The sequence below is a fragment of the Cavia porcellus genome, unplaced genomic scaffold (assembly GCF_034190915.1).
Source record: "Cavia porcellus strain 051 isolate PalLab524CR breed Dunkin Hartley unplaced genomic scaffold, mCavPor4.1 scaffold_6, whole genome shotgun sequence".
In the NCBI taxonomy this organism is placed as follows: domain Eukaryota; kingdom Metazoa; phylum Chordata; class Mammalia; order Rodentia; family Caviidae; genus Cavia; species Cavia porcellus.
The window spans coordinates 75,881,741-75,897,749 of record NW_026947489.1 but is presented as its reverse complement, the minus strand read 5'-3'; the positions used below and the strand labels follow the sequence as shown (position 1 = coordinate 75,897,749).

At 50.2% G+C, this 16,009-nt stretch overlaps 1 protein-coding gene across 9 annotated transcripts in view; it reads left to right on the top strand.

Annotated features, from left to right (window-relative positions):
* The window catches only part of Rap1gap2 (RAP1 GTPase activating protein 2), a 270,988-nt gene that overhangs the window by 246,677 nt on the left and 8,302 nt on the right, over positions 1 to 16,009 (top strand). For 8 of the 9 annotated variants that reach the window (XM_063251041.1, XM_063251049.1, XM_063251045.1 and 5 more), the window contains 6 exons: positions 840 to 974; positions 8,932 to 9,069; positions 10,655 to 10,773; positions 12,991 to 13,104; positions 13,377 to 13,494; positions 13,950 to 14,076. In XM_063251041.1, coding sequence (XP_063107111.1) covers positions 840 to 974; positions 8,932 to 9,069; positions 10,655 to 10,773; positions 12,991 to 13,104; positions 13,377 to 13,494; positions 13,950 to 14,076 — 751 coding nt within the window. The remainder of the gene's footprint in view (positions 1 to 839; positions 975 to 8,931; positions 9,070 to 10,654; positions 10,774 to 12,990; positions 13,105 to 13,376; positions 13,495 to 13,949; positions 14,077 to 16,009) is intronic. The other variant, XM_063251042.1, reaches the window with a different exon arrangement.

The following is a 16,009-nucleotide window of genomic DNA, read 5'->3' as shown; positions in this document are numbered from 1 at the left end:
AGTAGAGGCCGGTTGGAATCAGAGCATGCCTCCATGAGGGAGCTCCTAAGGGTCTGAGGTGACCCGATAGAAGTTCACAGGGGACTGGAGCGGTGGAGACTCAGCTGCAGATGGCAGTTGGTGCAGATCAAGAAGGCCTGTGTGTTGAAGGTTATTGGTGCTATAAAGTTCTTGGGCAAGGCTGTTTGATTTTCATGCTGGCGGGATTACTCAGCGGTGGAAAGGACAGGTGGAAGGGAGGAAACTGCAGGAAGAGTGGCCAGTTGGAAGCAGCGAACAGGTGCCTGAGAGAAATGGTGGTGGCTTACGCAAGGACATGGTTTAGATATGATGGGCTCTTGAGGATAAGGGTGGGGACAAGCGGAATTTCAGGACCACTCCTGGATCTTTGGCTTGGGCTCTGGTGACCTGGAGGTGGCTGGGAGACAATTCTGTTAGCACCTACTTCTCTGGGACCTGCCAAGGCCCGGATGCTGTAAATGGCTCTTGTTGGTCCATGTGAATAGCACCCCCTGGTGTTGCATGCATGGCCTTGGGCAGACATCTGGCTGTAAAAGCTGAGAAGGTGGAGTTTGAGCAGAGAATGGGGGGAAAGGGTGTCCCTGCCCAGGGCAAAAAAGTGTGAGTTGGGGGACAGCTCAGGGAGGAGGAGCAGAGGAGTGGGAGCAGAGGGCTGAGCATAGAGCATTTGCATTTACAGTAGCATCTACATGAAGTGTGGGCTGGCTCCGGGTCTGCACTGTGGCAGGGATATGGTAGCGGAATAGCGGCCCTCAGGCTGTGAGGAGATGCATCATGCTGTCAGCATTACCTCCTGTCCCTGTGCCCTCTTCCCCCAGGACCGTACCAGGGCCGCCCTCCTGGACAATCTCCATGATGAGCTGCACATGCACACGCAGGCCATGCTAGGGCTGGGCCCTGAGGAGGACAAGTTTGAGAATGGGGGCCACGGGGGCTTCCTGGAATCTTTTAAGGTATGGATGTGGTGGTGACGGGGAGCTTCTGTGGCAGAGAGAGGTGGGACAAAGAAAGGAGGTGTCCTGAGCTCCCGAGATCCCAGGTCACTGGTTCAAGGCAATCATATGAGCCGGGACTAGGGGGGACACCCCAGGTGTTCGGTGGAGGCAGGGTGGTCAGAAGCACAAGAGGGTGGGCAGCTGACAGCATCCTTTACCTCCCTTCTTCTGGCCCAGAACTCTTACAAGCAGGGGCGGGCACCAGCGAGAGAGGGACCAATGTGTCACTGATGTCACCTGCCTCCTTCTCTGCTGAGGAGCTCCTGGCTGGGTGGCAGGGACAGGGACACAGCTTGGGAGTCCTCAGAAGCTCGTCTGGAGTGATGCAATAATCCGTCCCACCTGGAAAGTAGCTTTACAGCTCCGTGATACTCCCTCCCAGTTTCCTGGAGACCTGGCTGGGAGGATGGGATAGAGTCACCAGAAAGTCCTTTTGGGCTTTGCAAAGGGACCAAAAAGAAAAATGCAGTGAGCTTCCTGTCCCTGAAGGATTCATGAGAGGAATGGGCAATGACAGAACTGGCGTGGCAGAGAATGTTTGTCACGTGCTGGCTGAGTGCTTATTGGTCCACATGGTACATACATGCAGCATCTGATTTGAATCTGGCAGTTGGCTGGGTGGTTATTTCTTGTTATTTCCACTGACACATGCAGGAACAGGCTGAAAGAGGCCACAGGACTTCTCAAGACCTTATGCCTCAGAGGTAGAGCCTTGTTTCAAATCCAGGTTTGCTGATTCTTAGCTCGAAGTTCTCTGAATTGCCCTTCACAGAGTGGTTAATCAAGTTACCACGTGGGCCCATTGCTAATAGAGTTAGGATTAGATATCCTGTTTTCAAATCCCAGCTCTGCATGGCCCTGGGCAAGGTCTTTAAAGTCTCTAAGCTACAGTATTTTTGCTAATGACGCTGGTATGATAAATTTGCCCTCTGTCACAGAGAATTCACTGAAGCAATGCCTGAGAAGTGCATATTGCCTGCAAGGCCCTGAATGCCCCAAAATGTTAGTTGTTATTGTATAAAGTGTGATCTTACCCATTTCCTATTTTAAATCTCTCAGTGCCCTAGAGGGAAGGCTGTTATCACGGGTATACTACTGTTGGCATAATAATTCAGTCTTGCTTTTAATGATTATGGGCATAGTTTTACATGGGAGGCTACTAAAACTCAAACAGTCTAAATAATTTGTCCCTAGTCACCCTGGAGATAGAGTTGAATTCAGGTCTCTCAGATTCCAGAGCTTGTGCTCTTAACAGCTACGTGATACTCCCTCCCAGTTTCCGAGCCAGTTAAGATTCCACCACATTGGCCTGGGCCCAGGCAGGCTGGGGCCAGTCCCTCATTGCTTGGGTGAGGACTGAGAGCAGGGCATGGCTCTGCTGGCCTCCTTGGAGCCAGCTGCTAAAGATTCCTTTCGAGGCTAAGAGTGGGGAGCTGCTTGTCCAGGCTGGTGGGAGATTCTTGGGGCATCTGTTCTAGGCCTTATGGACAGTGGCAACCAGGGTGAAATAAGAGAAATCTTTAGGGGCTCAAAATACAAGAGGGATGATGGAAAAAAGGAAGTGGGAGGATAGCCCAGGTAGGAGAGAAGTAAATAGGAGACCCGGCAATAGGAAAAGGGTTTGGGTCTAGGGGAGGCAGGTAAATAGGTTCACTTAGAGGGCTCCAAGGCTTTGGATTTTTCCGGAGGCTCCACCCCACCTCATATCAAGCATGTCAACATGCCCACATCCCATAGCAAATGTAATTTGTATGAAGCTACCAGAGTTGAACCACAGCTGACTAGCTAATGCAATGATCTTTGTACACATTTAATAAGGTACTTATTGCTTTGAGTTTTGCATGTTTCATTTGGTATTTTGGAATTAACAATGGTTTTTTCAGGTTTCAAATATTTCATAACTGTGAGAAGCTTGTTAGCTGTCTATGATGTCCAGTGAATTAGATAATCCAGCCACTAGCTATAAGTGGCAGGTCTAAAGGGCAGTGGCCTAAAAGCATTTTGCCCCATCCCTGTCTCTGGAAGGAGTGGCAGTTGATCTGTGTTTGACTGGGAGTATCTGACTCCTAAAGGGATTTCCTAGAGAGGAGTTGCTTGAGGCTTTCTCATGACTCATCCAAGGAATTCAATAATCCAATAATCCAAGGAATTCTTCTTTTCAACGCTAAATCCTCACAACTGTGGGTTGAAGACAGACCTGTCCCTCCATTTGGCTGACACACCAGCCTCCAAGGTCATGCTTCGAGGGGTGATGGGGCCGTTATGGTCAGTCACACAGAGTAAGTCATCAGAGCTATAGTGATTGTGATTGGCCTTTTCTCCTCCCAGCTGGGGAACGTGTATTCTTCTACCTTGTCTCTGTCAATTCTGCTTTCATGTCTCCTACATGGAGAGGCCCGAGCTGGGGGCAGGCTGGCCCCTGGCTCGGCTAAGGAAGCCACCTCTAGTTTTGTGTTTCATTCATGGACATCTTGTTATGGTGTTAGAGTTACTGGCATTCCTCGTAGAGTTCACCCAGACACCACAGGACTCCTCTTGGAGTGGTGCCTGATAGGATTCTAGGAAGAAGACTTGTGTTTGTAATCTCCTTCCTGTCAAAGGCCTTGTCTCCCAGGCAGCTGGCCATATCATAGAAATCCTCAGGGCTGAAAGCCATCACAGCCATCCTGGTCTTCTCTTCTTCCGAGACTACCCTTCCCCTTCCTAGAGGCTTGTTAACCTTTGTATCCCAAGCAGCAGGCTCTCTGTGGCCCTTACTTGTGCTCTCTGGCGCCTCGTGCTGTCTGGTGCACTTCCTCACGTTCACTTCAGTTCCACAGGAGTGCAGAGGTTTTCCTGCAGAAGACATGGACCTGTTGGTTTGCCCGTGTCTAGACCTGAGTTTCAGAATGAGCCGCTTGGAGGGATTCTCAGGAACCTGCTGGTTCTGCCAACACCTTTAAAGTTTACATTTTCATTTAGATGATAATTTTAAAAATAGAGATTTCCAATGAAAAAGGCTAAACTTTTGTCATGAGGACTCACAATTAAAAGATGTCTGTATGGACTAAGTGTACAGAGCGCAAAGTCAGCATTGCAGGTGGAGCCCATGGTGTGTGCGTGTGTGCGTGTGTGTAGGTGTGTGTGTGCGTGTGTGTGCATGTGTGTGGGGTCTATGGACATCTTGAGGGTTTTCTTTATGAAGGAGTTGTAAATCGCTCATCTTTGAAACTTACTGAACCCTTGGCTATTGTTCTGAAAGACCGTACTCAGCCCGTGCAAGCTGTTCTCCGAGGTTTTATTGGTTTCTGATGAAGAAGTGACAATACATGATATATCCATGTGGTGTGAGTACGGAGGACAAGGACAAGGGCAAGGGAAGACAAAATGGGCCACAGTAAGCTGGATAATTTTTCCCAGCCTTTGAGAGCCAATGACAGTTAATGTGTTGGCCTGACCTGACCCCTAGTGGCGGGTGAGGCCACAGCCACTCCTAGCAGGTAGAGGCAGCCCGAGAGTTCCTGTGATGGTGGACCGAGCCCAGCAGACTGGGCAGCATCCCTAACATGTGGCATCTTTGCTCCCTCTTTTCCTGTTTTCTCCGAAGACAGGAAGTTGAGGTTCTAGAATGTCCCCACTGCCTTTCGGGTTGGACTGATAGTTCAGGCCTTGCATTTTGCGCTGCTCAGCTCATGGCTTAGAACCATGGTGTGTGTGTGAGGACACCCCTTAGCTCTGTCTCGTATTTGTCCTGTTACAGTGCTGGACTGCAGTTTTCCCAGGTTGGAGCATCTCAGCAGGCAGCAGATTCACATCTTTGTCACTTGCCTCCCTTGCCTGATTCCGATAGGCATGTCCCCTTTGATGTTCATCTTGAATTTTCTCCTGTTAGTTGAGTTTGTTAAATTGAGGTAACTCAGAGACCCACTTGTAAGGAGATGAGTAGTGTGGTTGGATAGGAAGAGAATTACTCCCTTTGTGGTACTGTGCTCAAACTTGGGGGGGGGGGAGATGAAGCGACGTATGCAGGTAATGGGAAAGCAGTGCCATCTCCCTGCTCTCACACCCTCGAGAGAACGCTTGTTCAGAAGCAGGCAGGAGGGTGTGCTAAGGACTGGGAGATGATGGTGATGGAGGGAGGCCGCTGGGGCCAGAGACAGTAAGCTAAAAGGAAAGTGGAGTCTGAGGACAGCCTGGGACAGTCATACAGAATAACAGACTAGGTTGGCTCAAGAGGTCTAGAAATTTAAGAGAGATTTGAGCTTGGTGCACAGAAAAAAGTCCCCTGTCAGCCACCTGAAGGCATTGAGCATTCTATCCCTGAATGAGGACAGATGCGAATTTCCAGGGAGAGATCAGGGACTGAGGACGGTTCCTGTGGCCACCGCAGACCCCTGAAGCCAATCTTCTCTCCTGTCTTTCTTTGATGTCACCATTACTATTCATTCTCTTCTTGTTCCTGGCACAACTGCCAGTGCTTCTGATGTCGCCATCAGATGGAGATGTGAAACCGGGCAGTTTTAGCCACATCAAGTATGAGTTTTAGAGCTCTCTCCCTAAGATTGGGGTTGGAGTACTGACCCTAAGTGAGAAGGTCTCGTGCCAGGTGTTGGATACACACTGTGTCCTGTCACCCTCATGCACCTTCTCCAGGGACCATCCCCACACTGTACAAACTGCAGAGGTTCACCTGCCGACCACTAAGAGGACTAGGTTCAGCCTTTTCCTGTTTTCCTCAACCCCAGACCGCCATCATGCTCACTCCCAGAATTCCCCACTGTCTCCTCACATTTACCTTGCTGACTCTAACAGCAGAACCAGGGGCGTTTGAAGAGAGGCCTCCCTGACATCAGCCTCCGAGGTTTCTGCAGGAGAGTCCTTGTAGCTTCCTGATTTCCAGTCAGCATTAATTCGCCCAAGGGTTGAATTATATTTTCAATCTGAACCATTTTTGGGGAATTCAGGAACCCTTTCATCTGAAGCCCAGGCTCCTGGCTGCTAGGCCACCCTCCATCTCTGACCTGCTTTGTGGCCTTTGAACATTATTTACTTAACTTTTGAAACCTTTACTGATCTATCTTCTCTACCTCACCGTTGTAAGGGTTTAATAAGATCAGTCTGTGAAGCTTACCAGACCAGATACCAATTCTCAGGATTTATTATGCCCATTGAGTCCTTTCTGGGACAGAGACAGTGAGGGATTTGTCAAAAACAAGTGATGGGTTTGGGGTTGGGCTGTGACTGAGTGGTCTGGGTTCTATTCCTAGAACTGCAAACAAGAAAAAGCAAATATTCGTTTGAAATGTCACTTCTGATGATAGTGGTGGTGGCAACACATGAGACACCAAAGAAATATAAAGATGCTGAGCCTGACGGAGCTGTTCAAGGGCACATCAGGGCATTGCCACATTGTCTGGCCCTCACTTTTTCAGAGGGTGTGTGACTTTAGGATGCTTTGGAGGTAGCAGGAATTGAATGGGGTTGATATTGGAATTCTGTTGCTAGGTGTTGTGTGGAATAAGTAGATAGGGCATAAAAATCAGCATTGGAAATGGATCCTAGTCTCTTCTGTGATGAAGAAAGGAGAGAGATGATGTCTTCTAGGGGAATATTTGACTCAGACAAGAGAGCCCAGGTGACATCAGGGTATGTGGTAGGTGGGCTTCATGTCTCATTTTCCATATCTCCTTTCAGGTACTGTCATTTTGCAGATGGTCTTCCCAGTTCTGCCTTTCTTGTCAGGGGAGGAGGGCAGGCAGGTTGTTTGTTTCCAAGGTGGGAGCATTCCTGGCCCTGAAAGGTCCCTGGAGACTTGGGTTAGGAGCAGTGTTTATGTTGTTTTGCTGGGGCCAATTTTCCAGAAACTGAGCTCTGCCTTGGATGCTGAAGGAGGGAAGGGCTTTGTTCTTTATTTTGAGATATCTGTCAGCTGGTACACCAGATGTGTGCAGGGTCTAAGTCCAGAAGGAAGGGCACAGTCCATGGCTCAGTCCTTCATGTCAGGGTCTTGAGAATCCTTCCCCTCACCACAGTAAGGAAAGCCCAATAGCTCCTGGGATGAGAAGACACAGGGATCCTGTGGTTCAGTTGGTCATGGGCTCCATCTTCTTTTCCCTCCTTCCCTCCCTTGGTCAGTATCCTCCCCTGGAGTGGCCCGGATTTAGGTGTAACTGAGGATTTAGGTGTAACTGTTTTGGGAGTCATGGAGGAAGTGTTTTTTCCCAAAGGCCCCGGCAGACATTCCCTCATGTCCCACTGAGCAGAGGCTATATTAAGTGACAACTTTAGACTGCTTGTGACTTCTTCCTGTGTCCCATGGAGGGGACCAGGCTAGTTCTGCCCGCAAGGAAAGCCTGTGGCAGAGGATCCATTAGTAATATTTGGGTCTAGAAGTCCTTCTCTTGGGAGCCCTGAACAAGTAATTAACACAGATAGAGCATCCCCCAGAGGCCCTGAGCCTTGTATCATTGCTCCAATTTTAGGACTGTTATCTTCTGTGCTCCTTGGAGGTGGGACCATATCTCATACTCCTTTGGCCTCTGGTCTGAAGTTCTGGTTCCTGGTATGGAGCTGGACACAGGAGAAGCACATAACAAATGCTTGTTATTAATAGGAAGAAGACCCAAATTTATTAGATCTTGCAGTGCACTGGTCTCTCTCCTAAAAGCATCATATGCATTCTCACGACAGTCCCATGGTGAAAACATCCTCCATCCCATTTCACAGATACATCTCAGAGAAACTAAGTACCCTTACCAGAGTACCCAGCTAGTGGGTGACAGAAACCCAGAGCCTAGGTAGGTTTAAATCTTGGCAGTGCAACCCTAAGGCTTTTGTGCATTTGACTGCTAAGTTACATGGCCATTGACTCTATTATTAAGTAACCAAATGACTAAGGAGTGGTGATAGAATTTGGGAGTCACTGGAGAGAACCTCCTCCTCCTCCTCGGATGCTAGAATTCAACAGAGCACATCATGCATGTGGGGATCCAGACTTCATGTGGCAGGAGACCCTCCCTTAGGGGAGCTGAGCTCTGCAGCACCAAAGCCACTCTCCCGTGGTCCTGTGCAGAGTTGTGTCACCTTATAAACCAGTCTGGGGTGTGGCTGTCACCCCTGGTCCGTTCCCATTGTGGGGTCAGTGATATTGTGGTTTAGCTTTCTTCTCATGCACTGTGGCTAATTTGCCCATTCTGGTAGTCCTCTCATGAGCACTTCACTGTTTTCTAGCTTGCCCCTCACTCTGTGGTGGTCCGATGTGGGTGCATGGCTCCATGTAGCCTGATACTGCACCTGCGCCCAGTCTGAGCACACATTTCCTCTTTAGCAGCCATGCAGACCACAGCTTGGAATGGAAGTGTGTCTTTAGCCCCTGCAACCACAGGGAGGGCTTGATGCAGAGTTGAAGCATGGATGAGCAGGAACTCCTCACCCAGTTTTCACCATGCACGAGTGCTAGACCTGGGTGCACTAAATGCACTCCAGGATGCCAGCAGAAGAGGCCCAGGAGAGGTGTCTGAAGAGAAGTTTGGTTTTCTGGGAAGAGAGTCAACATGGAGTCCACAGCCTGATTATTTAATGCCTACCTTGATCCTGGTGGAACGTGTGACTCCCCTTTACAGAGGAGGAAGCTGAGAGCTGGACCAGTGTGGGTCTCACTTCCCTCACCTATAGGTCGGCCCACCTTACAGGCAACTGGGGCGTGAGCCCTTCAGCTCCCCCTGCTGTACGGCCGCAACAGAGGATGGGGTAGAATATGGGAAAATTGCATAAACCATGATGGTGGCATGGATCTGTGTGACTGTGTGCTTGTTACATGTGTGTGTAAATGTGTGCACACGTGCATGAATGAATGCACACATGCCAAAAACAAGGTCCTCCTTGGGTACCAGGCGCTGACTCACAGGGCCTCTGCACCCCTCACTTCTCTCTGCAGAGGGCCATCCGTGTGCGCAGCCACTCCATGGAGACCATGGTGGGAGGCCAGAGGAAGCTGCACGGTGGGGGCATCCCTGGCAGCCTCAGCGGGGGCATTGTTCACAACAGCATGGAAGTCACCAAAACTACCTTCTCGGTGAGTGTCGCAGAGCCTGGGCTATCGTGGGGCAGGGAAGGGTCACCAGCAAACCTGTTTAGGGGCCAGCGGGGTGACAGACAAAGTGAGAAGTTGGGGCCTGAGGACAGCCCATCTTCTGCCTTCTGATAATGGTCTTTAGAACCTGTCTCAAGTAGTACCTGGGGTTCGCTTGCAAGAGAAACGCACTTGTCCTGTGACCTTCCTTGACAACCCAGTCTCCAACCCTGCAAAATGGTATGGGGTGCATTCTCCTGCCCAGGGCTTTCAGACTTGTGAGTGGGAGCAGGATGCCCTTTCTTTGTTATTAGTAATGATAGCAGTAGCCACCTCAGTTTGTAGTTCACCAGCCTAATCCCTGTCCCAGCTGCCTGAGGCAAGTGCTAGAGACATTAAGTACCTTGCCAAATGTCTCGCAGCTAAGCCGAATAGCTAGGATTTGCGTGTAGGTCTGCCTGCTTGAAATTTGTTTTCTTCATCACTGTGTGTACAGTTCCCAAAGAGAGAAGCCGTGTGGGCCTATGAATTTGGCCCGATTGACTTACACTAGATCCTGGACAGATGAGAGAACCACATAGCTGATCCATTTATAAATGGACAAAGAAATGGCCCTGGACTTGTGTAGACTAGAATTCCTTTTCATCTTCTTTTAAAGAGCAGAGCAGACTTCTGTGATACTAATGATTCTTGTTATAAATGGTCTTGAACAACTGCTTTAATTTGCCAAATATTTTTATACCTATTACCTTGGTAAGATTCGTAATATGAACAGAGCAAGGCATTTATTTCCATTCTGCAGATGAGGAGACTGAGGCCCAGAGAGTTTTGCCATCTGTTTATGGTTGTGCTGCACATGAATGGCAGGCAGGAACTGGGCTTATGTTAGAATCCTGGTGGCTTACAGATTGGCTCAGGCTCTCACCTCCTCTTCCTCAGACTTTCTGCACTCCGCTGTGCACCTGTGAGGCCAGGTAGCTGTTCGAAGCAGAAACCTTGGCTTCTGTGCACTGCCTATTGTACATGTGGACCTGAACTGTATGACTCTTGCTCCATGTCATAATTGTGAGTCCTGCCTGGGCTCACTGTTCGTGAGCAGTGGATGGAGTGTCAGGAGCCCTGGGTTCTCACCCTTGTTCTGTCAGTGATTTGCTCACTGACCTTAACAAAGTCACCTCCCCTCTCTGGGCCTCAGCTTCCTCACTGGTGAAATGAAAGGTTGAACCAGACCACCCCAAGGTCTCTCTAGCTTTGTGGTTCCCAGTCTGTGACCCCTGAATCATCGTGACCTTCATGACATGTGGGCCTCCCACATGGTGGCCCTGACTCCCTGGGCCCCCAAGAATGTGGCCATTGTTGGATCATTACCTAGGGCCAAGGACTTGGCTTTAATAGGTCAGAAGAGCCTGCCGGTAGCTAGAGTCTCAGAGTCTCACCTCCTGTTGCATAGATCCCTCCCCCCCTTCTTAACTGTGTTGGTGTTTTCTGAGGTCTCCTGTAGAAAGGGGCCATCCGTGGCTGTAGAGGGAGAAGGGAAGGAGGCCTGGGTGCGGGGTGTGTGCGTTCACTTTGGTGGTTTCATTGGCAGCCTCCAGTGGCAGTGGCAACCGTGAAGAACCAGTCAAGAAGCCCCATCAAGCGGCGGTCCGGGCTCTTCCCCCGCCTGCACACAGGCTCTGAAGGCCAGGGGGACAGCCGGACACGATGGTAAATGCCTGGGCCCCTACTCCAGCCCAGCTGGGAGTCTGTTGGCCCTCTGCACCTTGACAGGAGTCAGGTAGCTACCCCTGGGGAGAGCTTGGCTTGTTTTCAGGAGGTGACCTTTAACCTGCATCTTACCTGCATGACCTGATCGTCAGCTCTTTAATCTCTGAGCCCAGTCTGGACCCTTCTTTACATGGAGCTCCAAAGCTGTTCTTGCAACCTTTTGACCTAGGCTAGAAATGGTGTTAGGTTCTTGTCTTTCTTTGTCTTCTTTTAAAATGCTCACTCAGATGTCTATTTTTTGCAGTACTGGGGATCGAACCCAGGTCTTTGTGCACGTTAGGCAATAACCATTCCACTGAGCTGCGCCCTCAGATCTCAAAGACCCATCCTATGGAAGCTTTCCCTGACCCTACCAAGCAGAGTTAATTGATTTTCTGGACTTCTAGAATATTCTAGACAAATACATATATTTTTAGTAACTCTCATAATGTGCTTTATTCTCATATTATAATGTACTTATTCTTGCTAAGCGTCTTTCTGATCTTTCATTGTTGAGCCCATTTTATAGCCCATTTGCTGTTTAATTCAGCAAACAACATTTACGGAGTGCCTGTCCTATGCTCGGCTGCTTAGTGTTCAGCAAGAGCTGCTCCAAACACACTCCAGCCCTCCAGCTTACCGTCCTGTGGGGAGAAGGAAGACACCTGGATGGTCTTGCAGGTTGTCTGCCTGTGGCCCTGGGTGGTAGTCCCATCCCCTCAGCTAGGGCACGTGGGCCATATATTATAGAGAAAGACCAGTGGTCTGTTGGAACCAGTGTGTGGCAGTCTCATGGACCACCCAGCACTAGAGATATCCAGCTCTTGAGTTCTGAACAGAGCTCTGGGCTGGAGAAACGGAGTTGGGCAGCAGCGGGGTATAAGTGCTAATTAAAGAGAGATGAACCAATGAATACGATCACCCCAGAGAGGGCATGTGGAGCCTCGCAGGCAAGCACAAGTAGAGGACAGAGAACTGGTGAAGATGTTGGGAAGGGAAAGAGAAGGAGAGGGTGCAGAAGGCAGGGTCTCTGAAGCTATGAGGACAAGTTCCATTAGCTCTGACTTTAGCATAATTGATGCACATATCCATTGTATCACCACTCATAAAAGCCTTGAATTGGGACATGCAAGTGTCTGTTGCTTGATTACTAGATCAATAAAATACGGTTTGTCCATAAAATGAAATATTACTTTGCAATAAAAAGGACTAAAGTAGTAATGTACGCTGCAACATAGGAGAACTTTGAAAATATTATGCTAGTGAAAGAAGCCAGATATAAAGACCATGACAGTGTGTGACTCCGTTTCTGTAAAATGTCTAGACAGGCAAATCCATAGAGACAGAAAATAGGTCAGTGGTTGCCGGGGGTGAAGGGGAAGAGGGATGGGCAGTATTTACAGATGGGGCCAGAGTTTTTTCTAGGAGGTCTAAAAATGTTCTAAAATTAGATTATGGTGGTGGTTTCACACTTCTGTAAATATACTAGAAACCACCTAATTGCCCATTTTAAATGAGTGAGATGTGTGGTGTATATATTTTATCTTAACAATGCTATTACTTAGAAAAGTGCCCTGAAGAGAGAGTTGCCATGTCCCTAACAAGGGGCACAGGATAGATGGTCTTTGGTGAACTGCAAGAGAAGGGAACTCTTGGACTTTCATGCTAAGAGCAGCCTTTGACTCAGCTGGAGCCACCTTGCCATATGGATCCAGGGGACTCATATTCTAGTTTATATGTAGGGTGTCTCCAGAGTCACAGTGCAGGCAGACTTCCTGGAGCCTTACAGGAATCTCTGTGTGTTGGGCCATCTGCTGAGCAGAGCCACCTGCTCCCTGTGGGAACACTTGCCATTCTCTGTGGGGTCCTCTCTTGACCCAGGTGGGGCAGCCAACTTGGAGGCAGGGGAAACTTGGGCTAAATATCATCATTCCAGGGCTCCAGTGGATAATTCTGAATTCTCCACCCTTGAACCTAGACAGGTCCTTGCTATAGGGAGCACAAAGTCCTGTTCTCTACTATAGTTTCAGGAGCTGGTGTGGGGAAAAGAAGTCTGAGCAGCTGTGCCTCAGATGGGGGTACATGGGTCCTATAGTCAAAGCTCTGTCTCAGGCCTGCAGATGGACCAGGAGTGTGGGGCTCTCCCCACAGTCTCATTCCTTATTCTTCTTTCCTCAGTGACAGTGCATCCAGTACCCCCAAAACCCCGGATGGCGCACACTCTTCTCAGGAGATAAAGTCTGAGACCTCATCCAATCCCAGCTCTCCAGAAATCTGTCCCAACAAAGAAAAGTAAGACAGCCAGGAAGCAAGGGGAGGGAAGGACTGGCTACGGCCATTTGGAGCCTGGAATGTTTGTTCTGCCTCCAGACGAGCTGAGAGTGACTGCCTCTTGCCTCTGAAACTCTCTGGAGCACAGAGGCTGGCTGGCAGGGCACAGGGAGCCACCGTGGGCAGGCGTAGGTCTGGCCTGGGCTGTCCTGCTCTTGGTCTGGGGAGGCTGGAGCTGAGGGAGGTCTCGGTGGCGAGGGACCCAGGCTTGCCCCTCTTCCCCTTCCCTGCAGGCCCTTCATAAAGTTGAAGGAGAATGGCCGGGCCAACATCTCCCGCTCCTCCTCCAGCACCAGCAGCTTCAGCAGCACTGCAGGGGAGGGTGAGGCCATGGAGGACTGTGACAGTGGGGTAAGTGTGCCTGTCCCACTCGGGCAGTGCACTTGGCACCCAGTTGGCTATACTGCGAGCATTAAAATAGCAATGTGGGCAAAGGCTTCTGTCTGTGGGGATGAAAGGGAGGCACAGAAACAAGAGGTGGCCCAGGCAGCTGTCACCTCCCTCTGGGAGCAGGCATGAGGGCTCCCCCTGGAGTGACATAACAGCAGCAGTAGAGGATCAGGGCCAGGCTGGGCTGTGTCCTTGCCATTGGGATCCTGGCTGGGGAAGGAAGGAGCTGGTGTCCCTTCCTGGAGGGGCAGAGGTTGAAGCCAGGGCTGAGGCAGCAGGAAGGAAGGCACAGATCCGAGTGTGGGAGCGGGGACGGTGGTCACCCTTGGCTTGGGGACTTTCAGCCTGCCTAGGCACAGGAAGCCTTTGGGCCATTGAAAGTGTGCTGGCCTCACTCCTCCGGTCTCTCTCCCCAGAGCAGCCAGCCGTCCACAACCTCGCCTTTCAAGCAGGATGTGTTTTTCTATAGCCAGTCCTCGAGCAGTGAGAGCCCGGGCATGGGGGCAGCCGCCACCCCCATCATCATGAGCCGGAGCCCCACAGGTCGGTGGCATCTGGCGGTGTGTGAGTTACGGTTGGGAGGATGGGCCTTGGGTTTTGCTCATGGAGCAGGTGTCCTGGCCTGCTGAACTGACCAGTTCCCACTCCTCCTGAGAGACACCGGGCCCTGAGGCACTGTTAGCTGGTTTGATTCACCCATCAACTGCAAGAGACCTGTGTTTGTGTCTTTATCCTACACGCAGGCAGACTGAGGCTCAGACAACAGAGAACTGTAATGGAGATCATGTAGGGGGGAAATCGGAATTGTGCCATTAGAAAGCTCTGTGCTGACTTCCTGCCATCAACCGTGCAGACCCCTCTGTCATGGTGATGTCCCTGACAATACAAGGACAAAAAGGAACAGCATGTGGGAGGACTGGAGGGAAGGAAGGGTTGAGTGCTCGTGACCTCCCACGGTTCAGGATTGGCCAGTGCGGGAAGAGAGGCTGGAGGGGCCGTGGGGCGGGGTCCCAGGAGCCCCCTGTGATAACTGTGGTAGGAGCCTCACAGGAGGGTCTTTAGGTTTGAAGATTCTGAAGTAAAAAGGTGCCCCCTGCAGGTGAGCAAGCCCATTTCAGCCACTGTGTGCTAGGTTTGGAAGGGTGAGTGGGCACTGGCAGGGAGGGAGAGCATCGGGAGCTGGTTTGGTCTGGGTAGCTGGCATCATGGGAGAGGGTGTCAAGGAGTAAGACCCTACTGGGCTTTGTAGTTGTGTTGAGGAGGCTGGGCCTTTTGGGGTTCTGAGGTTCTTACAGTTGGGCAGAATTGGTAGCACCATCCCTTGAAGCGGCACTGTAGGTGCTGAGAAATCAAAGCTGTGGCTGTGCCCTTGAGGAACCTGGCATAGCAAGGGACAGGTGCAGGACTCTGGAGTCCACATCCTAACCCTAGATCTGCCACTCACAGTGTGACACTGGCAAGTTATGGAGCCTTCCCTTTCCCTTTCTACTGTCTCCTTTTCCCTTCCCCTCTCTCCTTTCCTCGCCTCTCCTCCTCTCCTCTCCTCTCCTCTCCTCTCCTCTCCTCTCCTCTCCTCTCCTCTCCTCTCCTCTTCTCTCCTCTCCTCCCCTCTCCTCTCCTATGGATTGAACCCAGGGCCTTTGCACTGAGTTACATCTTCAGCTCTTTTTATTTTTTATGTTGAGACAGGCTCTTGCTAAGTTGCCCTGGCTGGGCTCAAATTTTGTGATCCTCCTGCCTCAGCTTCCTAGAGTGCCAGGATTACAGGCATGCACCCCAGCTGCTCATGCATAGTTTATTACCAAGCCTTTCTGCACCTCAGTTTCTCCCAGCCAAAAAATGAAGGGAGAGCACTAATAGTTTTCACCTCCTAGGGTTGGCTGTATGAAGATTGACTGAGCTTATCCTTATGAGATGCACAACTATTAACCTGTGCTAAATAATTGGAATTAAACAATAGCATGATCAGCAGTTCTGCTTTGGGACAATCTTGTTCTCCAGGCACCTCTGGCCATGTTTTATTTTTCATGATTGCAGAAGGGGGCTCCTCCTGGTATCTAGGGGTAAAGAGTTTAAAGATGCTGTTAAACAATGTCTACCCTTTAATCCACAACAAATTATCTGGCCCCAAATGGGATAGGATGAGAAACTCCAGTCTGAATGGTACCCATAGGGCCAATGGGCCATTAGAAGGCTTTCAGCCAGATTGCTTCTGAGAATCTCACAGTGAAGGGATGTTTGTGAACAGGGTGAGCAGTGTCAGAGGGAGGATAGAGGAAGAGCATGATCAAAAGCAGAAGATCCTTTGTGGTGGGGCTTCCCAGAGAGTGGAGCCCTCTCAGTCAGTTCCCTGTGGCTGGGGAGCTCTGGAGCTAGACTGTAATCCTGGTCATGTCACTGAAAAGCCCACCTCTTTGAGCCTCAGTTTCCTCATCTGCAAAATAGGATAGTTGCACCATTTCTTGATTCTTAAAAA